The following is a 26,540-nucleotide window of genomic DNA, read 5'->3' as shown; positions in this document are numbered from 1 at the left end:
GGGTGCCGGGAGGGGCCGCGGGGAGCGCGGCCGCGGCGGCCGCAGCGCAGGTGAGCGAGGGGGAGGCGCGGGCCTTGGCGCGGCCGTTGGCGCTGCCGTTGAGGCGGCCGTTGGCGCGGCCGTTAGGGCGGCCGTTGGCCGGGGCCACCCCGCGGGCCGAGTAAGCGCAGCCCCTGCGAGCCCCCCGGCCGGCGGGTCCCCCTACGCCGCAGCCTTCCCTAGGGAGCGGCGGTGACGCTTCGGGAAGCGGCTTCTGGCCGGCGGGGTCGGCGGTGACGCTCCCCTCGCTTTCGGCAGCGGCCTCATCACCGTCACCCCACAGCTGGACGGGGCCCTCTCCCTGCACCCCCAGCCTGCAGCGCCGCCCTTATCCCCCAGGGGTTCCTGGCTGCCTGTTGCCCACGGGGTTGGCGCTGCTCTCCGCCACCCGCGGGTGTTCGTGCGCGGTAGCGGGGCGGCCTCGCCACCTGCAAGGCTGGCACTGGGCTGCTCGCGAGCGCTGGTGGCGGTGCCGTTTCCGCCGTGCGTGCCGCGTTGGACGGGTGCTTCGGCAGGGCCTCCGAGATGCCCCTCCTTGACCACAGCGTCTTCCAGCTCCAAGGCTGTGCTCGCGATCGCGGCCATCAGCGGCACACAAAGATCCCAGACCGTGTTGCTGGCATCCAGGAGTTGCCCCATCCTCCATGGAGTGGGCTTGGGATGGAGGAAGCCGACGGGCAGAGCAGTAGCCGTTTGACACACCAAGGCAGTGGCGGGCTTAGAATGGAACTTTGCCAGTTGTCGCTGCTCCAGCTCTCATTTCAACCACTAAATACACTGTTTCTCACTAGATGCTTCCTCAGACACCTCTGAAAGCGTAGTTGACTGACTGTGAACTTGCCTAACGGGCTGCTTGAAAGTTTCCATCAGGACGAGGCTTCAAGTCCTCCTGTCAGATGCTTTTCTTGCTCTCTGATGTTCCTCTGCCTCTCTAGTCATGCTGTTTTACTTCCAGAATGAGGTATGGCCTTAAACTTCTATTTCTCTTAAGCTGCTCCTCTTTCCCTCCCTCTGCCTTTTACTTGTGTCTGCATCTGGGGTCCGACTGAGCTCTGTGATCCCTTTGCTCTTTCCCTCGTTGCCCTGGGCCTGGAAGCCCCATAGTTCTGCAGTCGTTACTACCACATGCACATCCTGCTTTCCTCTCTCTTTCCTTGCTGACAGCCCCTTTACTCATCTGCCCTGCACACAAACAAGGTTAGCTCTGGTCAAGATTACATTAGTGTAGTTCTGCTTCCCATTATTTTTGCCTGTGAGCCTCTTCTATGGTGGTGTGCATGTATAAGGCAGGCACTGAGGGCTGTCGGCTCTCAGAAGAGCATTTTTATTTCAGTAAGGCAAGGATAAGCCAAGAGATTCCATGGATCCAGTGGCTGCTCCTTGTAGTTGTCCTTGTAGTTGTTGCAGCCAGGGCCACCTCCTTGCAAGTGGCAATGCATGGTGACTGCATTGGTGGTTGACATATTGATGCATTGAACGTGCTGATTTTTGTTATGTAAATGCCAACTTATCCCAACCTTGCTGATAGGGAAAGGGCCCTCTGCTTTAGTCTAATGGAGTGTATAGGCAAAGTGATGAGTAAAGGCGATCAGCAAGGGGCTAAGAAATCCCTAATAAAGGGCATCATAGGAGCAATGTAACTGAGTGCCTGCTGTGCAGACACTGAAAGAACAGCAGGTTGCTATTGGCAGAATGAATGAATGGATGCTCAGAATTGTCTGGCAGGATCTAAGAGATCAGGGTACAAATCAGAAACTTGATAATGTGCAGAAACCTTTCTTTGACTTTTGTTTTGTTAGAAGCAAGTCTTATTAAGTTAAACTAAATAAAGCAGATTAGAATATTTATCCTAAGGTTTGAGGAAATGAATGTTGAACATACCCAAGCATCATTTTGGAGGGATGTGCACTATTTAAACACTTCTCAACCTTACAGGGGTCCTAGTTTTCTCCTCCTTCAGAAGCCGAGTTTTTCCCTTGTGTGAACATGCTGGAGAAGGAACCAGAGACATGTAGAAGTGTAGTGCAGCTCTTAGGTTAATGGTGAGGGTGCAGTACTCACCCTGGAACTAAAGGACAGCAAAGATGGCCTAAAGCACAGCAGGGCTCCAGGTCTGCATTTGATGGAGAGACGAATGGAAATGGGAAAAGAAACATCTTTTTTTTACACATGAGGGTAAAATCTATCCTGTTAATGCCTCCTCCAGAATTAGTGATGTGGGCAGATATTTGAGAAGGCATCGAAGCTGCCCTGGTGCTGTAAAAGGTGCCGCTACCCGAATGGCCAGGCTGAGCCACTCTGCGTGCCGGCGCGCAGAAGGCGGCTGTGAGAATTTGGTTCAGTTCATTTTGGGTCAGCCAGGCTGGCCCTGCTCTCTGACTGCCTCGCTGGTGTTTAGAAAGGAGCCAGCACCTAGCCTGCCTCGAGGGACATGCTCAGCTGGGGTGAGCGGGTAGCGCAACAGGCACTTGGAGCTCCCTGGACAGGCAAATCCAGACCCTGGGGTTGTGCTTCTAGCGCCCTTCACCAGCACGTGTGCCTTATTCCTAAATGACCAGGCAGGTTGTCACAGCTTGTCAGCAACTACAGCTGCAAAAGCCAGTCTTGCTCTGAGTTTCTGCTGGTTGTAACCTCCTCAAGGGAATAACTAGGAAATCTTACGGCACAAGGGAGGCAGGAGTGGCTTGTTTGTGCTGCACAGGGAGACTGAGTGCCGGGCGTCTCAATGTGAATATCCAACTAGTCCTGCAAGGGTAGGAGGCCTTCTCCAAAATTCCCACCCATGGTCACAGTTGACTGGCTTGTATGTCTCTAGGGGCACTTGCTTACCTGCTCTGAGAGTTTTCCAAGTCCGTGCTTTGAGGGGAAGTTTTGCATTAATTTTGTGGTCTGTTAATGCTCAACTGTCTGGTTCTTGCCATCAACGTACCGTAAACAGCTTCTATCAAGCAGTACAGTCCAGGGGACTGTTTTACCGTATGACCCCCTCTAAAAAGGTGAACGCAAACTTGAAACATCTCCAGAGCACTCAGTGACCTGGCTCTGCCTGTGTCCGTGGAAGCTCAGGCGTGGTTAACATGAGCCAAGTGTTGGAGTGGTGTGGTAGAGATGGGCCACGCACATCTGGACATAAAAATTCCCGTGGTCTCCTCCCCCAGCAAAGCCGGTGCCTGCAATGAAAGTGACTTCCTGCTGTCTCCCACGCTGCATGCATCACCTGTGAGCGCTGTGCCACTCGCTTCTTATAAACTTGAGAGGTATTTTTGTAGTCCTAGGGCTTAGTAATTCTGTAATCTGTTTGTAGGCGTTAGAGCTTCCGTGTGTGTCTAAGGCAGCAGCCTCACAGAGGTTTGTGGAGCAGCGCTCTGGGTGTGAGCTTGCTAGCTCACTGCTTGCTTCTTTTTATTTTTTTTTTTCTCTTCATTCTCAACAGCAGTTTAGTTGTAAACACCAGAGCTGTGGTTGATAAACTTTATAGGAGGAGATGGTGTTTGTGCTTTCTGTGGTGACTGCTGCTTTAAATCCTGACTGGGTAATTTTAAATGCACCTGTTCCATTCTGCATAAAAGCAGCCTTTACCTACAACTGTGCAGGCCTCAAGGTGTATTATGAACTGGGCATGTGTTGCCTCTTGCGCCTCGTGTTGTACCTACATGCACTACTGTAATGCTGGGTTTTACCTTCTGACTCAGCGAGCGAACGGCTGGACTGGCGCTGTGTAAATGTCAGCTCTGCCGCGGTGCTCTGTGCGCTGCAGGAAAGCTGTGCCTTTCTGGTGCTCGCTCTAGTTCATGGGAGATGAAGCCTTAAGGACAGCAAAGCGATCTGTAGCTTTCTCTCAGAATAACAAACTAAAGCAGAAGGGGGGGAGGATGCTGAGGGCTTGCCTTCACTAGAAAGCTGCGAGTTTTTTGTATTTATTTATTTATTTATTTATTTATTTCCACTTCTTTTTTCTACCCAGTGAGAAAGAATCTGGGCATTTTAAGGTATGTACTTGGGGCATAAGACTCTCAGCAAAAAGATGATTAGCACCAATGGGTGCAGCTTTCCAGATTGCTTTTCCAGGAAATGGGCTGAATCCACATCTCAAAATTAGGGAATGGAGGAGCAGCTGTCCTCTACTAATAACTTTTGCTGTTATTGGACAGGTTTTGAACCCAAGATGGGGTCACTCTGCCCATCTGTATTTCATTTCTAGTCTCCTGAGAAAGTTGTTCTTGCAAAGATTTTTACTTTCCCGTTGTGTTAATATTCCACACTGCAGGAGTTTCCATGCAAAGAGGATTACACTTGAATTCTCCAGGAGCTGTTCACAGGTGGGGGGAGAATAGCTTCCCGTTTGAACCTATGGAAATTTGATGTTCAGCACCTGCTAAGTGCTTTGCAGTCTGTGTTGTGCGACAACATCGTTTCTCTTCCTCTTTGATTGTATGAGAAGTTTGAAGACTTTTCGGAGTTGATACCTACATTGGGGAACCTTTTTCTTAATTTTTGTTTTTCTATTTTTATTTTAAAGGCAGCTTCACTGAAAGGCAAATAATGTATTTCAAACAACTCTGCACTTGGCTATTCACAAATTGCAGATTGACCTGCAGAAAAGGAAACTGTAATTGCTAGTACTTGAGAGGCCAGGACAGTGCAAATATGGCCACAGCCTGGAGAACTCTGTTCCAATTCCTCAAGGCAAAAGGGAAGGTGAAAGTGGGGTAGGTGCCTTGTCCTGGCTTAGATTGGTGCTGAGACTAGCTCAGCAAAAATATGCGAGACGCCAAGCCCAGCACAACTCTTCCTTTTGCATATTCACCTCAGCTTCTCTTGGAAAAGTCCTTGTGCATCATTAACTAACGAGTATGCTGTCTTTGGGAAGAAAGGGGATTATGCAATTGGAACTTGATGTTGTAGTGCTAATATCTTTGATAGGATATTTCCTAACTGATGGGATGTGGCATCAGGTAGAAGCCCTCAGCTGAGAGCAGCAGTGTAGCCACTGCCATCTCATCATTTGCTGGTCAGTAGAGTGAGGCAGCGTGTTGCTTTTGTGGCTGCTAAGAAGGACTGAGGTAGCTAGCAGGTATTCTAGAACCTTATTTCATTGTTAATGAATAGAAGGCAAGGCAGGCTTGTTTTGCTTTATTCAAACTTGTAAACCCTGCCTCCTCCCCATTTTACTTCCCTTCCTCTTAAGGCACATGGGTGGTTTTGTGGTCTCTGTATCCGGTCTCTGTGTGATACAGCATGTGCACTGAGGAAGCAGGACAGATAAAACACAGCTTATGTTTCTGGGAATCGTTCCCTCACTGCCGATGGGGAAGTGTTGTGCTCCCAGGCACTGCTAGATAAGGTGCTGGGCTGTTGTCATCCTGAAGTGACATACTTGTCATACTGGACATACATAGTGACATACAGTTGTCATACTGAAATGAAGGTGCTTTATGAGTAGTTCCCTGCAGGACTTGACGAGTTGTGGGATGTGGATCTTCAGCAGCGTGTTGCTTGGTTTCTTTCTAAATTTGCACACTGGCTGACAGCTTTAAAGACACATTATAAGCTGTGAATTGAGCAGATTTTATAGTGGTTTTGTGAACTGAGGATAAGTGACATGGTTGGAATTGCTTAGGGCATATGCGGGCCGGATTTAGAACTTGAAGAGAGTGCGACCAGCAGAAGGCTGAGGCCTGGGGTTCTGTATCCAGCAGCTGGGTAAGCGCCCTCGAGGCTGTGCTGCTGACATGTGTCCTGCTGACCTGGCAAACCCCCTGGAAATGAGGGCGGATTTAGTCAGGCAAGCGGCTTTCTCTGCTGAGGTGCTTGAACCTGGTTAGTTAGAGCCAGGTGTAACTGGACTGTGTTGCCAGGAGCTAATGGCAACGTCATCTGTGGAGGAAACTCTCCATCTTCTTACGCTGCTGTAGCATTTTGCTTGTGGGCAAATGGACAAAGCTTGAGGGTGTCTATGAGTTTGGTATTACAAGTTTATAAGAAAGAAGCCATACAGTGGGCTTGTGTTGGATGCCTGTGTGCATTTATCCTGTCCTTGAAAATGACAATTTGTACCTGATAGTATTCGGGTTCTTCTTCTGTCTTGTGTTCTTTGGAGGTGCTGAGGATAAACTGTAGAGTCCTGCAAAGCAAAGGGATAAAGATAGAATTAACAAGCCCCTTTTGATTACCTCAGACTTGTTTTTTTCCCTGAACCTTTTCTCAAGAGACTGAGGGAAGAACTGTAGTGGAGTCTTATTTGTATGTGTAGAAGTATATGCATACTGAGAATCAGCAATAGCCATTTCTCCTACTGCAGTCTGGAATTTAGCTCTGGAAAAACAAAATGCAGCTTGGAGAACATGCTCTGCAGCTTATGTTCCAAAGCCACGGGTAGGGCCTTGTTGTTTCTGTTGGCTGCTTGGCCCTGGATGAGCTATTGCAGCAAGTCTTTGTCCTCTAGAGAAGATAATTTGTTAACATCATTGTATAGATGTAAACTCAATCCAAAAGAGATTAAGAAAGGGATGCTTTGTATGGATTCTATAGCTAGAACACCTTAGTAGTTTAAGGTCCTGGCCCGGAAATCTATTTAAAATGCCAGTTTTCCTGAGCTGTGTGGATATGAGGATGTGCTTTGCTCCTATGTCTGGCTTCTTTTTCACACTATCTTTGAACAGTGCTCAGCACATATTTGCATTGTGCTTTCAGGAGTTATTATGAAATGAACAGCAACAGACTTTTTTTCCCCTCCTTTTCTTGCAGGTTGTAGCTAAGAAGTGAGCAGGATGCCCCCGGGCATTTACTGCCCTGTGGAATTCTGGTCCAAGGGGGAAAACCAAAACATCCAGGTGGACTTTCTGCTGCCCACAGGCATATACCTAAACCTCTCCGTGTCCTGTAATGCCAGCTTGGGCACCATCAAGCAGGTAACAGCCGTATTGCTTGGTCTGATCTGCAGTCTCCTGGAACTAGGAGTCTGTTCTTGGGAGTTCTTGGGGAACTGTGCTTGGTCTTAATACCTGTTTGGTTTCTTCTGCATTTTTTTAGATAGTTCCCTGTGACTGACTCCCTCGAGTCCTTCCTTTCAGACATGGCCTCTGCAACCCACTAAACGCATGTCTAGCTGCTGAGACTGTCACAGGGTGCTGATGTCCATGGCACAAGGGTCAAACTACTGGCTACTTGGCCAACCTTGAGATGCTACTTAGTTTTTGAGGAACTGTGGGATGAGGCCGGATTTGGGTTGTTAGTGTGGGTCGGAGGGACCTGAGCCAACCAGACTGCAGACTGGATTTTTCATTACGAATGCTCTTGGGTGCGCAGATGCAAGGACAAAAACTTACCCTAAGTGATCCAATACAAGTGCCGGACTGTCTCAGAATATTCAGGCAGTCAGCCTAGCCTCCTCTTGCATCACAGAAACTGGATCCGAAAAACTGACACTGTGACGAGAGAGATCTTTTTCTTGGTGTTTTATTTGTGAAATAAAATACTGTAGTGAAATCATATGTAAAAGAAATGAAGCTGCTTTCTTGTTTCCCTGGGCAGGAAGTGGGGGTATGGGAGAATGAAGAAAAGCAGATTGGAAAAGGTTTTCTTTGCAGCAGCAACCTGGTCTAGATGAGTCACAGATCACAAGGGACAGAAGCACAGTGCCAGATTATTCCAAGTTTTCTCAGGCTGCAGTTTTCAGGTCAAAAAAGAAAAGAGAAAAAAAAAAAAAAGAAAAAAAAACCCCTTCAAGTAGAGCCAGCTGTTAAGATCTGTGTTTTCCAGCCAGTAGGTTCACTGGGTCACATCAAAGGCCTATCTACCTCAGGATTTTGTCTCCTATAGCAGATACTTAGTGTATGAATAGGATATGAACAGTCATATGTAAATGTCGTTCCCTAGGAGGGAAGGGTAGTAGAGTATTGGATAGAATTCAGAAGTCTTAGGAAGAATTCTTGGCTTTGTCACAGATTTCATATTTCTGAGAGCAAGTGACTTGATCCACTTTTGCTTCCAGTGGGAGTGACACCTCTATTTCTTGAGGCTAGCAGTCAGCGGATACTTACTGTGCAGCATTCAGGTGGGAGTTACTTAAATACCGAGGCAGAGGGATTCACTGCGCCTGAAGCAAATGGCAAGTGCAGAAAAGGAAGTCAGTTAAAGACTCTCGCAGATAAATCTACCAGCAGTTCAGCAAGAGTTGCAACCACTAAGCCTGGCTGAAAAGCAGCCTTTGACTACAGGTCCAGGAATGCTGTGACTAGGCTTTGCTCTGCATTCCCTTTGTGGAATGACATTTCTTGAAGAGGAGTTGATACTAAGTGGAAGATGAAGTCCTGAGAGCAGTAGTTTTACTGTGCTGTGGGTCTGTCCTAGGTGGTGTGGCAACATGCACAGTATGAGCCGCTATACCATATGCTCAATGATCCTGAGGCCTATGTGTTCACGTGCATCAACCAGACAGCAGAACAGCAAGAGTTGGAAGATGAGCAACGACGACTCTGTGACATCCAGCCCTTCCTGCCGGTGCTGCGGCTCGTGGCTCGAGAAGGCGACAGGGTCAAGAAGCTTATTAACTCCCAAATCAGCCTGCTCATTGGAAAAGGTCAGTTTTCCTCCATGATTACCAAAGGCTGATGATAGCCCCTCTTGGGTGGATGTGCTTATTTTATCTTTCTCTGCTACCCTTCACTTAGGTTTACATGAGTTTGATTCTGTGCAAGACCCGGAGGTGAACGATTTCCGCATCAAAATGCGCCAGTTCTGTGAGGAGAGAGCAGCAAAGCGGCAGCAGCTGAGCTGGGCAGCTTGGATGGAGTACAACTTCCCTTTGCAGTTGGAGCCATTGGCCAAAGGCTTTGGGACTGGCCCCCTACAAACCCCCACCAAGAACATTTTTGTCAACATCAAGTTTCAGTCTGGCGGGGTAAAGCACAAACTTTTCTGTGACAATGTGTGACTGGTTTGTGCTCTCACTTCGAGCATTCAGAAACAGAATAACATGTGTGTGGACAGTGTTTCCATGTGTTCAGTATTTGTCTTCGTTCTGCAGCCCCTGTTGCCTGTGGATATGGTTGAGAGGGAATCCTTGAGCCTCCAACCAAGGAGCTCCAAGGGAGCTGTTTCCACTCTTGAACATGCGTTGAGGGTCCTGGTTAGCTGGCAGCTGAGGTTACTGTGTGCATGTGCAGTAGCAAGCTTTTTATGCATGGTGGGAAAGGAGTAGAGAATCTAAGATACATCGTTCATTCTCAGGCTTAGAGAGTCCGCTCAGCTCAGTACGCGCTGCTTGTAGGCATTGGCCTGTGTCGCCCATGGGCCCCTGCTCTTCCTGCTGCCCTTGGCTAATGCTGCTCTGTGCATGCTGAGCCTGCATGTGAAGCAGGAATCACCTCCAGGCAGGAGAAGAGCCTTCCAAAGCGGTGTGTTTGAACAAAGCAATCCCAGTCACCACCTGCTTTGCTTGTAGGAAAACAGTTGGAATGCTCACAGTGACTTGCAGCCACACATACTGGTGATGGTGCTTACACTGTACTTGAAGTTCCTGATTTCCAGATGTGTGCTTGCTCCACAGAAACATGCTGCTGCCCAGTTTGGCAAGCACTCCTACTTATTTGCTAATGTGTGTGTTGTGAGGGGGGTGATTCTGCTGTTCTAGCCTCCTCTTTACTGTGTCAGCAGTAGGAAGGTTGTCACTTCCCTGCGGAGCTTCTGTTGCTTCTTGGGTGATTTCAGCCCTTTGCTGGTATTTGACAGCATATGCTATGTTGTTGGGATTGCAGGAGAGCTTCACTTTCCAGATCTCCCCAAAAGAGTTCCCCATCACGCTAATGAGCTATGCGATCAAGAAGCAGGCTACTGTCTTCCGCCACGAGACTATGGAGAAGCCAGAGGATTATACCCTCCAAGTGAATGGCAAATGGGAATATCTCTATGGGAACTATCCCCTGTACCAGTTCCAGGTGAGCCCTTGTCTTGTTGTCAGTGAGTGAGCACTGCTCCCACATGTCCTGCTCTTGCTGGAAGGGCAGTGTGAGACCTGTTGTCCTGCACCAAGGAGGCTCTTTGCAGGAACGCAGCCCACTGAGAGCAGGAACCTGGTGCTGCCTAGGGCAAGAGGTACTCTGGAGAACCTAGTGGATCCTTACGCTTTTGGACTGATCTAAGCCCATCCCATCTATTTATAGATTATGATACTAGAGGTGTCTGTTTGCTTGCATGATGGGTGCAACTGTTTTTCCTAAAAGTTGGGCAAGTAATCCTGCATCCTTTGTTCCCTGCTGGCAGGAATGCCGAGTCCTCAGCAGTTTCCCTTAATGCAACTGAGTGGGTGAGTCAGCTGATGAAATGCTGCATGTGATGCCCATCACATTCCTGGCTCTATCTACACTTGACCAGTGGGATGTGGGTTTATAAAGCCAGAGGGTGTAATTTAAAACTGAATTTTGATGGCTGCTGGCTCCTTTCCATGTGCTGTTCACCTGTTTCTGCTCTGCTTCATTGCCTTTGCCAGCCTACTGCCGTATCATCCATGAAATGTCCTGTCTTTGCAGTATATCCGCAGCTGCCTGCACCGAGGCCTGACGCCCCACCTCACCATGGTGCACTCCTCCACTATCATTGCCATGAGAGATGAGCAAACCAACTGCATTGCCAACCCCCCAAAGATGACTTCGAAGCCTCCCCCACTCCCTAAGAAGAAGGTAAAAGGATATAGTGACGCAGCCCGGTCACCCTCAATACACCCAGTGATGGCGATGCTAACGTAGTCTGGGCACACCTGCTGTAGAAGCTGGTTTTCCCTGATTCAGGGCAGGTTCCTAGCAAGGCGCTCAGAGCTGGGCATTCCCAGTCCTCCTGTTTCCTGCTGCAATACGGTGCTCTTTTCTGCTGGGGCCAAAAGCAGGTGATGAGAGTCCAGCGGTAGCAGGCCTAGGAGCTAGGAAAGCTGATATCCTACCCTCAGGGTAGCTCTCCAACGTAGCTCTTCAGCTTTCTTCCTCGCAGCGTCCCTCAGTGTAGGTGCTAGTGGGAGTCACATTGGCTGGTTGTGACAGCAGGGAGACACAGAGGATGTTTGAGTCGCAAACTGTCCTGACATAGAAACTATGACAATGCTGTTTAAGATGACATAGAAACTATGACAGTGCTGTTTAAGAACCATCTCTTGGCTACTGTCGGCAGTGCCTCTCCTCAGGAGTGCCTGTGTAGCTGCACTGCAGCTCCACAGTTATTGCCTGTGTAGCTGCAATAACCCACCTAATTCCCTCTCCAGGAATGGAGAAGTTAACAACACAGAGCTGAGAGATAATCCTGTTATTTTGGGTTGAGAATTCCTTGAGCTGTTTCTGATCTGAGCTGTTCTTTCTCTCTAGCCAAACTATGGTTCTCTCTGGTCCCTAGAGCAATCCTTCTACATTGAGCTGGTGCAAGGAAGCAAGGTCAATGCGGATGAGAGAATGAAGGTAGGTGCTGGCTTGGTTTGAGTTGGTTTTGTGTTTTGGCTTGCTTGCTTTGCTTGTTGCTGGAGTGGGGTGAGGAAAGCAGGGGCTGGCAGCCTCATGTCATGTGCTCCCTCTTTATGTTTCATTCGGCTCTTGGGCAGCTTCTAGCTGCAGGGCAGCAGGAAGCAGATGGGAACTTGCCAGCCAGCAGCCCAGTCACACAGCTGTGCTTTCTTAGAAACAGCCTTCTGCTAGAGCTTCAGAGTAGCAAGCAGAGCTGCTGCTCTGCAGTGACGATCACTCGGCAGTGTGAAGGGGCAGAGAAGCCTGCAGAGAGCATAGGGGAGGAAGCTCATCTCTGAGAAGAACGGATGATAGGAGAGGTAACTGATGGAGCTAGGGCAGAAAGCACGATACAGCAAAGCCCTGGCACACACAAGGGGGACAGGCCAGTGAGGTGAAGGAGAATGGCCACCCTTCAAGAAGGGAAGAAAACAAGCCTAGAATGTGGCCACCCTTGAAGAAGGGAAGAAAACAAGCCTAGAATGTATTAGATATGAGGAAAGAGAGAGGAGTATCCTATTTTCTGGAGGGGACTCTGTCCTATTCCTCTTCTAATCAAGTGTCCTTGCCAAACAGATCAGGTCCATGTGGATTTACAATGTTCTCTTATTTCTCTGTCCCTCAGCTGGTGGTGCAAGCAGGTCTTTTTCATGGCAATGAGATGCTGTGCAAGATGGTGTCAAGCTCTGAAGTGAATGTATGCTCGGAGCCTGTGTGGAAGCAGAGGCTGGATTTTGATATCAACATCTGTGATCTTCCCCGAATGGCGCGGCTCTGCTTCGCTCTCTATGCTGTCATCGAAAAGGCAAAGAAGGCGCGTTCCACCAAGAAGAAGTCCAAGAAAGCTGTAAGTGAAGTCAGTGGGGGACTGAGCCAGGCTTGTCAGGGCTGGAGGGGGCACAGGATGCCATTTTGAGACAAATACCTCCTGCTTTCAAAAGAAGACTTACTGAAAAAAGAGCTAACAGTGTGATGGCCAGTAACTTCCTCATCAGAACAGGAATCAGAGGAGTTCTGACTTTAGGAAAGGGTATTTCAACTGAAATTTCTTCTCCAGAAAGACAATTAGGAAACATACCCAGCATGTAAATGCACTTAAGTGGAATCAGTTGTGTTGGTTTCTCTGTTTTGCTTTTCTACAACTTCCTTGTTTTATAGCTGAGGTTAAAACCATATTGTATGTTGCAGCTTCTTTCTAGTAAGGTTTTTCATACAAGTCCCTCCTGGGGCATTTTAACAACTTTGGGGAAGAGAATGAGGAATGTAAACACTGCTTGCAGTAAAGCTATAGGTGAGACAGAATTTGAAGTGCAGAGTCCAAGGTTACTCCTCAGATGCTGCAAGCAGAGGATGGGAAGTGTTAAATTTATTTTGGAAGTTTTTGTTTTATGTTTCTGATTCAGAGTTGTGGTGATTTGTTTTCTCCTCTATCCTCAAACTTCTCAATCAATTATAATTCAATAGCTATGAATAAATCTAAATGCAATCTGTAGTTGAATGCTGATTTCCTGATGTGTAACCACAGCAAGCCTGATTTGCATTTGGAGAGTTTTCCTTGTGAGGAAAAATGACCCCTGTTTCTCTGAAAATGATTGTTTCTGCAGCCATAAAAATACTTTCACTGTGCTTTAAATAGGGAATTAGCTCTGCTTCTTTTACTGGTGTGCAAATAAAATGGAGAGATTGTCAAATGCTCTCATGGAAGACTTTAGTTCTGCCAGCCTCAGTTCCGCTAGTTCCTCTGTATTGCGGGTAGGCTCGTTGACGTTTACTCACTCAACAACAGTAACGTTCACAGTGTATTAGTATCTGGGGACTTCGGTGCAATCCATGAGTCCTGTTTGTATGGACCATTTTCCAGGTTGGAGATTTCAGTCTGAAAACATTTTGAATGAGGACCAGGATCAAGCTTTTATCGTTGTTTTTGTACTTAATAACAGAGCTGCAACTCCTGCTGAAGGCTTTTGTCGAACAGAATATCTGATTCATCCACAGGCTGCATTTTTGGTGGTCACACAGGAACAATTTTCAGTTTTGAAGCAGTCAGAAGGAAATTCTGCTGTTCTGATTGACAAAACAAAGCCAGCTCGGTTAGCTGAGTTGCTAGAATCTTGCTCATGTACATTCTGGTAATGGGAAAGGAGGGTGGGCTCTCATGGGCTTTTAATGCACAATATTTGCTGGACCTGGACTCTGCAGAATGGATTTGTCTGTGTGTTCGCATTGTAGCTCTCAGTGAGGTACCCAGGGTTTAAAATTGCTGGTGGCTGGAGCTTCCAGTCAGGCTGCTCCCTGATTTTTATTACTGATTAATAAGCTTTTTGCTTGTTGCTCAGTATTCAGAGGTTAACTCTATGCATGTTTGCGATGCAGACAGTCCAGATCAAGAAGGTGGGACTGAGTCATTTACTTCCACAAAAATAAGCGAGCCTGCAGACTGCCTGGGATGACTCACAGGGTTAATGTCACTGGTTGGCTTTCAGTGTGTCTTAAGTCATGCAGGAGATATTTCTGTCCTTGTGATGCTGAATTGTTGCTCTGCTGGACCTTATCCTCTCAAAATCTTGCCATGCATTTTGGCAGGGTCCATGTTGTGGTTTGATGGCATTTCGTTTGATGGAGAGGGTTACTGCTGGTGAGGATCTTGTGACTGCCTCTTCTCTGAGGTCTGAAGCTAATGTCTCAAATGGGATCTTGCTGGAGATGCTTAGGGTAATCAAATCAATTAAAAGGTTTATGAGAGGCCATTTGGATATGATTTGTTTTGTTATGTAAAGGGAAAACATAGATACCACTAGCTCCCCCAAGTCCTTTGGTATGTCTTCTGGGGAAGACTGATCTATGCTCAAGAACATCACAGTGGAACAAGAATATTCACTGTGTGCTTGTACTCACACACTCTCTGCTTCTCACTGGAATTATCCCTCATAGCTTTGGCCAGTGAATTTTTGTGCTGTGTTTTCTGAGCAGCTGAGTAAAATGCTGGTGTAGCTATAACTTATGCGAAGCAGCTGTTATGTTTGGGGAACCTCAGTGCACAAAAACTTAGGTCACTTGTAGAATCTGTTGTTCTAATGGCAAAGAATTGAGCATAGAGACAGGTTGTCCTTCTTGGCCATGCCCTAATCACTTTGCTTATTGGAGTCCTCCTCCTCCCAGTTGAGCCTGGCTTGTGCTACTGAGCTGGGCTTGGGCTTGGGTATGGGAGGGAATTGCAGCATCAAATCTATCAGAAGATGGTGCTAGTTGTTGATATATCAGTACCTGATATATCCATGATTCTTTGTCTAGTTTTCTGAACTTATGTCAATTGCCACGTTCCCATTTTCAAACTAAGATTCTTTTTCCTTTGCTTCAAGATATGAGATATATGAAGTATGTAAGTACTGTAGAGCAGCAGTACCATATTGGAAACCCACAGATGCTATAGATGTGCAAAATGGTGGAGGCTGGAGGGGGTCTAACCTGAGACCCCCTTCTTCTTATTGGAAGATTTTAGTGTCATTCAGCATTACAGTACACATACTCTTGGGTGTGAAGTTACATGCCTATAGCATTCTGCACAGGGTTTGCTTTGCATTGGTTGTTTCCTCTCTTCCCTTCATCCACCTTTTATAGTTACAGCACCCAGAGCAGCTGCTCTCCTTGCCTTGCAGGACTGCCCAATTGCCTGGGTGAATGTCATGCTTTTTGACTACAAGGACCAGCTGAAAACAGGAGAGTGCTGCTTGCACATGTGGTCCTCCTTTCCAGGTATGTCAGGAATTAGAGCTCCTGTACTGTTCTGTGTCTTTAATGTCCTCCACAAAGAAGACCTCTGTCTTGTGGTCTTCTGCTGGCCTAGGTGGCAGCAGAATAGCTCAGCCCAGGCTAATAGTGTTACAGTAACATCCTGGGCTGAGAGTCCCACTACAATTACTGCACTATATCGCAGTGACACCTAGAGCCCTGCCAAGATCAGTTTGGTTTGGCATCGAACACAGGCAGCAAGAGGTGTAGCTGCTCCCCTAAAAGTATCACATATTCTTGCATTCTGCTGCGAGCGAAATGAAGTGACCTGTTGAGCCCCATGACAGCTGGAAGCAGCTCTGTGTCCTGCTTTCTTTACCAAAACTTCAGAAGAGTCTATGGGTTTATGTACTTTGCTTTTCAGATGAGAAAGGAGAACTTCTGAACCCCATGGGTACAGTACAGTGCAACCCCAACACAGAGAGTGCAGCAGCCTTGGTCATTTGCTTCCCCAGCATTGCCTCACATCCTGTGTATTACCCGTCGTTTGAACAGGTAGGAGACTTGGATGCATTGCAGGGAGATACGGAAATTTCCCTATCTTTGCTGGGTGCAGGAGCCTGCAGTGCCACTCTGTCCTGGGTAACCATCGACAAGGAATTAGGTGCAAAAAAACCCCAGACGAATGGATATTTTTAACTGAGAACCTGCCTCTTTCCCATAAACTCATACACCTTTGGGCGAATAATTTTCCAAGTGTGAACTACCAAGCTAAATCTACTCTCTCCTGCAGCGTTTTGTTTACACATGGGTTTAACCAAACTGCCTTTAGACTGCAGGCAGCGTTATTGGGCTCGGTGGGAGGAGGAATAGGGCTAAAGGAGTGTAAGGAGACAGTTTCCTCTTTTCGGCACAGAGTGCTGGCATGTATGGGCGTTCTCCATCTGCCACTGCACTGGCCAGACATTAAAAGAAGAAATGCCCCTGTTTCAGGAAGGGGAGGAGTTCTGCTCTGCGGGGACACGCGCTCCGCTCTCCCGTGATGCATGTTCAGGCTGGGAAGCTTTGACAGATCGCGCCCACGTGCCGGGTGGCTGGGCAGTGCTATCCGTTTGGCAAACATGCAGCATTTCCAAGAACCTGGAATGCCTTGCACTGCCCTGGAGTTCGGTGACCAGAGCTTCCTTGCCTTGACCATATGGGCGTGCAAATGTGCCCTTCTCCTCCCTTGATTCTCCATACCACAGGCCCGTGGGCAGTTAGGATACAGCTCAGAGCAGAGGGGATCCTGTGAGCACCTGGGCTGTCCGAGAGGTGGCAAGGGACTGGTCTCTTAGTCGTTATAGACACCTGATGTGATGATGAGCTAGGATGCAGAGGAAATGAGGAGCCTTTCTTAGACTCTGTATTTGTGTACCAGCTGCTGGAGTTGGGGAGAAATGGAGAACAGCCCCGCGCTGCCCTGGAAGACCCTGAGGAGGTGAGTCTCTGGCATCCACAGTTCTGCAGTTGGCTACATGCAAGCTTGGTTTCTTAGATCAAGTCATTTGTTGCCATCTTACCCCTAACCAGCTCTTTTCATCAAACTGGGCCAGGCAACCCTGTGGCCCCAGTCCTACAGTGTCTCCCTGGGTTGAGACTAAGTCCTGTGTATACTCTTTCCTGCAATTTCTACGAGCAGAAACTGCAACTGAAGGAGATACTGGAACGGAGGAGCCACACTGAGCTTTATGAGCATGAGAAAGACCTGGTCTGGAAGATGAGATATGATGTCCGTGACCAGTACCCACAGGCTTTGGCAAAGCTCCTCATCATCACCAAATGGAACAAGCATGAAGATGTAGCCCAGGTGAGGATGCAAGAGGTCCCAGTACTGCCAGAAGGGGATGGCAGCCAGTCCTGCCCTGTTTGACAGGTCTTGCATGTATATGTCCCTGTGCTGTGTCCTTACTTCAAGGGCTTTGACAGGACCTTCTAAAGGTCCCTCTCCAGCCAGCTATGCTGAGGAAAGAGACTTTCCCCCAAAGAACTTGTTCCACTCACTGCTTACTCAGCAGATGTAACTTGGGAGATCGCGTCTCCTGTCCACCTCTCTAGGAAGCTTAGACTGATGTGTTTTGACCTGGCCTCTGCAAAATGTCCCTTTAAGATCTATAAATGGCGACTAAAAAGTGAGGCATTTTTTTCTTTTCTAAGGGGTCTGTTTTTCCCTCATTAGAATTTTAGGGGCATATAGATTTTTGAGAATTGTTTTAAAAATCCTTGTTCTTTTCCCCCAAAACCTTTACAGATGATTTCCCTGCTTCAGACCTGGCCAGAGCTGCCTATCCTGAATGCCTTGGAGCTGCTGGATTTCAGCTTCCCTGACCGTTACGTTGGCTCCTTTGCTATCAACTCTTTAAAGAAGCTGACGTAAGTGTTCACAAAGGGTGTGGGGAGCCCTTGCTATTGACATTTAGAGCTGCTGAAGGCACCTTTTACACCTGTATTACTATCTATATACATTTAGGGCTCTTGAAGGGGACTGTAAACAAGACTGGCAGTCTTTTCTGTATTTTTTTTTCCCATAAGCTTGTTGTAATGAAGATGACTTTCATTTCTATTCCCAGGGATGGTGAATTGTTCCAATACCTGCTACAACTGGTCCAGGTGCTTAAGTATGAATCCTACTTAGACTGTGAATTAACCAAGTTCCTACTGGACAGGGCATTAGCCAACCGCAAGATAGGCCACTTCCTCTTCTGGCATCTCAGGTAAGGAGCAGATGTCTTGGGCTCTTTGCAATCAAGTGAAACCACCATTTACTGGATTCTGAATCGCGCTCGTGAAGTGAGACAACAGCTCTGTGTGTGTGTGTGTCTGTATGTGGATGCTGGTTCAACTACTTAAAGGCTGTTGGCTCTTTTTTACCCAGTATCTTTCACTGAAGCATTTGTGGAGGCCTCCTTGCTGTGATTAGGAGAAACCAGGAATGTCAAATCTGGTCTCAACTGAAAATAACTATAAAAATGGCATCACTGTGGCCCCGTTGCTCATTCAGCAGATGTGAACTGCTGCTTTTTCCTTGGGAAATTTATTTCAGGAAGATAAAAAAAAAAACTTCACTTTTTTTTGTTTTGTGTGTGTGTGTGGCTTTTTTTTCCTTAGGAGTGCAGCTGTGTACATGTATGTTTATACATATATGTGTATATATGTGTGTATATATATGTGTATATATGTGTGTGTGTATACTCATACATATATGTATATATACACACATATACAAAGATATGCATGCCTGGAACTGAAATTTAGTTTGGATGTTCATGGCCGCCTGCCAGTTCTGAATCACAGGCTCTGAACTGCCCTTGTTCCTTAAGTAATTTTTCAAAGGCATAGTTAGCAACTTAGTCATCCAAACAGCTTTGTCATCAGTTCAAGCAATGGATTTTTCTACAGCACCTTCTCGGGTGGGTGTTTTCTCGCTTCAATTTATAGAAGGAATCTGAACTGCCAAGTTAATTTCCCCCCAGCATATGCTGCCATGAATGGGGAAATTAGTCACTCAGAGCAGTGAGTCAGGTTTGCTTTAACCTCTCTCCTTTTCTAGGTCAGAGATGCATGTCCCTGCAGTCGCCTTGAGGTTTGGCCTGATCCTGGAAGCATATTGCAGAGGCAGCACCCACCACATGAAAGTTTTAATGAAACAGGTAAGAATTGCTCTTAGCCATAAGGTTGACTTCACCTGTGCTTGGCGGTGAGGGACTCCTCCCTATCTAAAATGCTGCTGCTTCTGTTTTCAGTAGTGAATACAGCTTTCTTTTTATAACCAGTCCTCCCCAGCTGCACTGCAGGCCGGGGCAGTAGGACTCCAAGGCAATGGGTTTCCTCACTTTGCTAGTCCATGCACTTAATTTTTCTTCTGTGCTGCCCTAAAACCTGCATTACTTCTGGGCTGTCTGGGGCTGCACTCATTATCTAGCTTTTTTTTTTTTTTTTTTTTTTTTTCTTTTAAGTTCACTTTAGATTTCCTTTAAGCCAATACTAGTTTTTCTTTGGTTGCAAAGTACAAGATCTCTGTGAGAAGTCAAGTGATCCAGCCAATATTAACATTTCACAGTTGACTATTAAAAGTCTTTAACTTTGTGCTAAAACTACTTTCTGTGTTTCCTGTTTTGTTTACCACTCTTCCATCCCTTCCCTTTTTGCAGGGAGAAGCACTCAACAAGATGAAAGCTCTGAATGACTTTGTCAAAGTGAGTTCTCAGAAGGCCACAAAGCCTCAAACCAAGGAGATGATGCATATGTGTATGAAGCAGGAAACTTACCTTGAAGCACTTTCCCACCTCCAGTCCCCACTGAACCCCAACATTATCCTTGCTGAAGTCTGGTAAGGAAAACAGCTGCATTTCCTCCTCAGTTGTGCCCCAGGCTCTGTTCAGCAGGAGAGTCAGGCTTCTGGTAACCCTGAGGCCACCTTCCCTCATGGTAGTTACCTGCCCATCAGCATTTGTTGGTGCTGTTGAATTTGCAGATTTCCTGGCTTTCTTTCTTTCTTTTTTTTTTTTTTTTAAAGTAGGTGGAAACTTTGGTACATTTTTTTTTTTTTTTTTTTTGTAGCGTGGAGCAATGCACTTTTATGGACTCCAAGATGAAACCTCTATGGATTGTGTTTAATAATGAAGAGACAGGTGGAGGTGGAGTGGGTATAATTTTTAAAAATGGAGATGGTAAGTCTTTGATAACTTCTCTATCAGAGATATCACAGGTACAATACTTATTGTGGTGAAGGGACCTAAATCAGGACTGTTAAGACATTGTGTGCATAGTGTCAGGATGTGTGAGGTGTTCCTTGTTATTCTTTTTTTGATAGTAATTGTGAGGAAACTCTCCATACTTCAGCTACTGCCCTGTTCAGTAAGAGGACACAGTAACCTCATATTTCTAGCTGGAGACCCTTGCCCAGTAAAACAAACTGTGAAGGGTCCAAGCATTTTTGAATGGATAGACGTGTGGGATTGATGTGGCTGCTGCTTCATCATGTCAGATGCTTTTTGATGTGCTGCATTAATTGCTATGGGAACAGAGCCTTTGGCAGAGTGAAGTAACAGATTCATCCATTAGTACAATCATATCTCAGTTAAGGTGTCTAGTCTGGAGGCTTTATAGTTAGTGCCCTGGGAAAAAAACATGGCTCTGTTTAGACATTGCTTTTTTAGTGAGACATGGCAAGAGACAAATGGGCAGGGGCTCTGCCAGCAAACAGCTTCCTGGGCAGAAGCTGCTGTCTCGGTAGAAAACAAGAGGAGGGGAGAACAGGAGGCCCTCACAACTCGCTTTTCCTCTGCCACGGTGCACAGATCTCCGTCAGGATATGCTGACGCTGCAGATGATACAGTTGATGGACATCCTATGGAAGCAGGAGGGCCTGGACCTGAGGTGAGCCTGCAGCTGCCACACTGCAGTGTTAGACCGTGTGGTGGGACCATTCTGCCTGCAAGCTGGGTTCTCCTGGACTCTGTCCCCTGTGTGCTGCCCTAAGCATACACTGAATGCACTTCTGAAGCACCAGGAGCTCAAAGCACCTGGCCCTTCAGCAACATGGATCCTTTTGCTGGCTGAGCACACAGAAAACACCGCGGTATTTACTTCGAGTCCAAATGTGAAGCAGGCACAGAGGCCTCCCATGCCATTCCCCAGCAATTTGCCTTTGATATGGAAGACACAGGGAATCTTAAGAGTCAAAAGACAACCCAATCCTGGGCAAGATTTCAGTGCAAGGGTTTCTTTCATCTCTGCAGGATGACCCCTTATGGCTGCCTCTCCACAGGCGACAAGACTGGATTGATAGAAGTAGTCATGCACTCAGATACCATTGCCAACATCCAGCTGAACAAGAGCAACATGGTGGCCACCGCTGCATTCAACAAAGATGCGCTGCTGAACTGGCTAAAATCTAAGAACCCGGGGTAGGTGGGCTCACCTTTTACTCGGCTTCCTTCCAGATGGAGACATTTCATCTGCTTGCTTGATTTTCCTCTTGTTACACATATTTCCAAGCTGTCCAGCGACCTCTCCAGCAATGAAGTACTAGAGTGCAAAGTAAAATTCACTCTCAATTTCTTTTTCTTATCTTTTTTAGAGAAGCACTAGAACAGGCTATAGAGGAGTTCACCCTCTCCTGCGCTGGGTACTGCGTGGCAACATACGTACTGGGCATAGGGGACCGGCACAGTGACAACATCATGATCCGTGAAACGGGCCAGGTATGGGGAGCCACTGCTGCTCCTGAAGTATTGCACGTGGGCCTGAACGCTGCTCAGCAATGAGCAGGGTCATCCCCGTGCAGTCCTCCTGCTAAGAATGTACCAGCTTAAGTACATTCCAGTATTCCATTTAAGTAAGTTCCAGCTTAACAAGGCAAGCTAGGACTTACCTTGCGGCCAAGAGACAGACAGACACAAATATTCTCAATAGCTTTTGTCAGTGAGAGGGTACATTAAGTTTTATAATTAGAATTCCACTGCCTTTGGCTGCCAGTGTAACCTCTTAGAGGCTGCTGTTAATATTATAAAGAAATTACAAATTTTCATGGAGTAATTAATACCTCTCAAACCTAAAACTGTCTGCAGACTTAAGCAGATGCAAACTCATGCTCTGCATTTACTAGTATAAAGACTTATTTTTAGCAGAATTACAAATTGCATATAGTTGCTAGTCAGGATTCCCAAGAAATTACCCAATATAAATTCTTATAGTCTCCTCCTAGGAAAAAAATAAATAAATAAATGACTGCAAGTGATCAGCATGGTTTTAATCTCACGGTGATCCCTGTATTGAGTCCCTTGCTTTTCCACAAGATTAGCTGCTCTCTCTTATGTCCTATGAAAGACAGGGCAAAAGCAGGAAAAGAAAAATCCCTTTGTTAGCAGGATATAACTGCTACTCAATTATAATCAGGAATAATCTGGTCAAGGAGGAGAGGTGAGGTACAGCTCCTGCTGGGAATTCTCCAGAGCCAGGGCCAGGCTGTGCAAGGCAAGGCTCTTTTAAGTTCAGTAGTCTCTAGGTCAGCCGGTTCATATTTGTAAATTAGAAATTGGCTGCCCATGTTTGGGAATCATCTAAGGTTCTGTCCACTGTCTGCCCTGTTCCAGTGTAGCACCCCCTCCCCAGATGTGGTACTCCCGAAAACGCGTTCCGAGTCGCAGGAACGTGCTCAGCACATGCTGAGCAGCAGCACTTACCTGGGGCTGCCTGTTCCAAGGACAGAAATGAAATGGTGGGCAGGAGCCCACAGAGCTGCTGCTGCTGAGCACGGGCCTCTCAGTTCTTGTCCGCGTGGGGGAGCTGATGCCCTGCAGTATCTGGCACTGGGTTTGTTCATACTCGGCTTTAGAGCAGCTTTGCAAAACTGTCGTGGTGCACAACGATGACAACAGCCAGACATGATGCTCCATCCATCATGCAATAGCAATGAGATGGCTTCGCTCTGCGTGCCAGCAAAAAAGAAAGTCTCAGCTGAGCAAATGATATTTTATGATATCTTATAATATCTTCAGAACAGGACATCATATTTCCACAGTCTGCATCTGCAAACTGCACTGGTAGAGGAGGACAGCAACCCATTTTAGTTCTTTCTGCTTCTATTAGTGATATCTTAAGGCTTTAGAAAAAAAAAACCATAAATTTTTCTTCAGATATACTGAGCAGTGATGAGGTAAGCACCTCTCCTGTCACAGCTAACACTCCTATTACACTACAGAGGACTATCAGTATCTTAGTAAGTAAACATTGTCCCTTCCCCCAAAAGAGTGACATAGAAAAGATCAGTTATCTCCCTATCAAAATCCTATGGTTAGTGTTTTATTGAAGACAGTCATTCTGAAGAAAAACCAACTCTGATCCACTACAAGTGCTACTTTTCTGCTAACTCTTATTTCTTGCTTATTTCCAGCTCTTCCATATTGATTTTGGTCACTTTTTGGGGAACTTCAAGACCAAATTTGGTATTAATAGAGAACGAGTTCCTTTCATCCTAACCTATGACTTTGTGCACGTCATCCAGCAAGGGAAAACTAACAACAATGAGAAATTTGAAAGGTACGTGTTAGCAGGTACATGCCTAAGCCTTTCAGCTCTGAGTTTCCAGTAGTTAATTCCTCACCTTGCTTGCTGGACAGATTCAGGGGCTACTGTGAAAAGGCCTATATGATTCTGCGGCGCCATGGTCTTCTCTTCCTGCACTTGTTTGCACTGATGAAAGCTGCGGGCCTGCCAGAACTCAGCTGCTCTAAAGACATTCAGTATCTAAAGGTAAGAGAAGCATTATGTGGATAGGTGCTTAGGAGTAATAACTTGGTCAGATTCTTGAGCCTGGAAGCAGCTTGAGCGTTAGGAGACAGCTTCTCTTGAGCATCATTGCTTGTTTCCAGCTTGTCTCTTAAATTATTAGAGCTTAGCTCTGACCTCTTCTCTGCTCCCAGCTCTAGGGTAGGATGTGTTTATCTGAATGAAATAAATTGTGTGACTACAGTTAACTATTTAAAATAATTAATGACAACGTGTTTTCCACCTGGTGTCACTTTTTAGCAAGTAAATATTTTAATGATTGCTTAGTTGTACTTCCAGTGAAGCCTCACTAATTTCTGCCTCTCTCCTTCAGGATTCCCTAGCTCTAGCAAAAACAGATGAGGAGGCACTGAAACACTTCAGACTCAAATTTAATGAAGCCCTTCGAGAGAGCTGGAAAACCAAAGTGAACTGGCTGGCACACAATGTATCCAAAGATAACAGGCAGTAGAGCAACTGAGTCAGCCTGTGCACCTGCTCCAGGAGAATGTACTATCACTTGCACTGAGCCCAGCAACTGTAGACAGGTTTCTACAGAGTGATGAATGTTGCCATGTTCAAGTTCCCTCACGTGCATACCTAAAGATGAGACATTTCTGCATGACTGAAACTGTTAGACTGTCATCAGCTCCATAATCGTGTCTGGTCTAGATCTTTGGGGACGAAGGGGGAGACAAAAGGCAATAAAATTTACTGCATACAAAGAAAGGTAGGTAGATGTACTGTATTCTTAACAACTTGTTAAACTTCAAATACATCCTTTAATGGAAGTATTTAGGTGGCTGAAATATCATTTAAAATGGGTGACTGTATGAAAGTGTCTGTTTTCTTGAAAATTTAGCTGAACACTGCGAAGGTGCTAGTTGTAGCTCTTGCACAGAAGCCCTTGCTCTAGGTACGCACCCGTGCAGCTCAGTGGCATTAACTCACCACGAGATCTCAACTTCTGCCCTCTTTCAGTGTAAGCAAGATTGCCCCTAAAATAGACTTGCATAAAATGTTTTATTCTGAGGTGTGACAGGGCAAAAATGCCCATATTGCCACTCTGCTAGAGAGGCCAAAGTGTTTTTAAACTGAACTGGAATTCATCTACTGCTGTCAAAAACTGATGCCAGCAGAACAGGTTCTGGTTGGCCCATGGATTAGGTATTTTTGTTTCCTTTCCTAAACTAGGCTTTATTTCAGCTTCAAGCAGCTCCTGGGTTCCTACCTTTATTTTACTTCTTTTTCTTCCCTTAATAATAGTCTTGCATTTTGAGCGCTCCCAGGTACACTGGCTGCTCCACCGTGCACCTCGTGCTGCGGCGCATCAGCGCTCTCCCAGCCGGTGTGCCCGCGTGGCACTGGGCTAAGGCAGCAGCTCCAGGAGCAGCTGGAAGAGACAGTGCCCTGCTGTGGCCAGCTTGCTCCCTGCGGTAGGGCAGCAGGGCCAGATGAATGGGTTTAGCATTGGAAAATTACGGTGTCGAGCACTTGGAGTTATTGAGCAAGTTGCACCTCCACTCTCATCTTTCTGCAAGGCTCTTCCCTGTTGCTTTCCCCTCCTTGTTCCCGCTCCTCCCCTGAGCCGGGTGCACGGACTGTCAGCGGGGGTTCAGCCAAAGCGCAGGTGCACGATCGGTGCCTGCGCCTGCCATGGGACGTTTCTTTCCCCAGCAGACTCTCTCCCCAAGCGGGGAGCGCTGCAGTTACTGATGCCTTTCTGCTCCCGGGTCCTAGTCTCAGCTGCAGCTCGTGGCCTCACGTGGGTGTCGCCAGGGCCAGGCGCGCGGCAGCCGCTGCTCGGGCTCGCTGCCCGACGGGCGCACAGCGGGGCGGCGAGCAGGCTGCAGCCCACGGGTGCTGCTGAAGGGAAGGGGGGCAGCCTGGTTACTCCCTGCTTCCTTCAGCAGCTCCCGGGGCGCTTCCGTCCGTGCCCCCAAGCTCTCTCCGTTATGTTCTTATGGAGGTGCTATCATTCCTGTCTGCTCGGGAATGGCACAGTCTTGATTTTCAGCTTCAGACCTTTTTGAAAGGCCTCCCTAAAGCTAAATTACACTTTTGCCTTGTATGTCCTTAATTATGGAAGAGCAACTTTTTTTTTTTTTTTTACTAAAAGGAAAAATAAATATGGGCCTTCTGTACCCTGATTTTGAGCTGACGAGAGATGTATGCGTTTTCAAGTGATGGACTACTCCATCATGAATAACTTTAGCTTTCCTACCTGGTTAATTTTTTTCAAAAACAAAACAAAAAATGATTCCTACAAAAACTTCCCATAAAAAATTGCAGGTTTAGGACTCAGACTAATCTGTTGACTAAAGGTATTGCTCATTCCTCTCATGGGAGAAGTTTGGTAGTGTTTTCGCATACAGCAGTAAAGTGCAACTCATTCCTGACTTTTGGGTCTTTTTATTACTTTAAATAATCCTGTATTTGGGGGCAGTTAATGACTGCCCAATATCTCCCCTGCTCCCTTTTTTTTTTTTTGAGAAAAAAAAAAGCCTTTCTTTTATTACATCTAACGCTAATACAAACCCTAGTTTTGTATATAAATGTAAACCAGGTTGCCTCATGTGGAGCACTTGATCCTGGATAAAGCAGTTATGTAGAAGTAAATTCATTTTCACTTTACGATCCCCTTTTTCACACCTTTCAAGCGACACCCCGTGTGACCAAGGGGTGGCCAGTACATTTCCAAGTAGAGCAGCCCGTGCCCTCTCACCTGCCCCCTCACGCCATGCAGCAGCGGGGCAGGAATCCTCTCCAGAGTCTGAGCAGGAAATATGAAAATGGAAAAGAAGCCCAGGTCTGTCTCTTAGAGCTGCTTTGGTTTCAAAGGAATATTAGAAATGCCGTGGCTTGGAACGAGCAAACAGGACTGCTGCCCTTGCAATAACCACTGCCTCGGCAGGGAGCAGCAGCCACGCGGAGCCTCCTCGCGGGACTCGCAGCCCTGACTTTGCTCGTGGAGGTGCT

At 46.8% G+C, this 26,540-nt stretch overlaps 1 protein-coding gene across 3 annotated transcripts in view; it reads left to right on the top strand.

Moving 5' to 3' along the window:
- Positions 1 to 25,046, top strand: part of PIK3CD (phosphatidylinositol-4,5-bisphosphate 3-kinase catalytic subunit delta) — a 39,158-nt gene extending 14,112 nt beyond the window's left edge. Inside the window, exons 1-24 of one of the 3 annotated variants that reach the window (XM_026053642.1) lie at positions 32 to 50; positions 831 to 1,000; positions 6,787 to 6,950; positions 8,392 to 8,620; positions 8,712 to 8,941; positions 9,798 to 9,977; positions 10,569 to 10,718; positions 11,391 to 11,480; positions 12,148 to 12,369; positions 15,179 to 15,275; positions 15,676 to 15,806; positions 16,672 to 16,731; positions 16,933 to 17,100; positions 17,542 to 17,663; positions 17,861 to 18,004; positions 18,841 to 18,940; positions 19,442 to 19,620; positions 19,851 to 19,960; positions 20,591 to 20,669; positions 21,032 to 21,199; positions 21,373 to 21,496; positions 23,188 to 23,333; positions 23,414 to 23,546; positions 23,896 to 25,046. In XM_026053642.1, coding sequence (XP_025909427.1) covers positions 6,810 to 6,950; positions 8,392 to 8,620; positions 8,712 to 8,941; positions 9,798 to 9,977; positions 10,569 to 10,718; positions 11,391 to 11,480; positions 12,148 to 12,369; positions 15,179 to 15,275; positions 15,676 to 15,806; positions 16,672 to 16,731; positions 16,933 to 17,100; positions 17,542 to 17,663; positions 17,861 to 18,004; positions 18,841 to 18,940; positions 19,442 to 19,620; positions 19,851 to 19,960; positions 20,591 to 20,669; positions 21,032 to 21,199; positions 21,373 to 21,496; positions 23,188 to 23,333; positions 23,414 to 23,546; positions 23,896 to 24,033 — 3,141 coding nt within the window. In that variant the 5' untranslated portion in view covers positions 32 to 50; positions 831 to 1,000; positions 6,787 to 6,809 and the 3' untranslated portion in view covers positions 24,034 to 25,046. Of the gene's footprint in view, positions 1 to 31; positions 51 to 830; positions 1,001 to 3,985; positions 4,029 to 6,786; positions 6,951 to 8,391; positions 8,621 to 8,711; positions 8,942 to 9,797; positions 9,978 to 10,568; positions 10,719 to 11,390; positions 11,481 to 12,147; positions 12,370 to 15,178; positions 15,276 to 15,675; positions 15,807 to 16,671; positions 16,732 to 16,932; positions 17,101 to 17,541; positions 17,664 to 17,860; positions 18,005 to 18,840; positions 18,941 to 19,441; positions 19,621 to 19,850; positions 19,961 to 20,590; positions 20,670 to 21,031; positions 21,200 to 21,372; positions 21,497 to 23,187; positions 23,334 to 23,413; positions 23,547 to 23,895 lie in introns of those variants that run through there. The other 2 variants (XM_026053644.1, XM_026053643.1) reach the window with 2 other exon arrangements.
- Positions 25,047 to 26,540: the final 1,494 nt, after the last annotated feature.

This window comes from Nothoprocta perdicaria, unplaced genomic scaffold, assembly GCF_003342845.1.
Source record: "Nothoprocta perdicaria isolate Ctin4 unplaced genomic scaffold, notPer1 scaffold_117, whole genome shotgun sequence".
In the NCBI taxonomy this organism is placed as follows: Eukaryota; Metazoa; Chordata; class Aves; order Tinamiformes; family Tinamidae; genus Nothoprocta; species Nothoprocta perdicaria.
The sequence above is the reverse complement of the archived record's forward strand: the minus strand, read 5'-3'. Positions and strand labels throughout refer to the sequence as shown.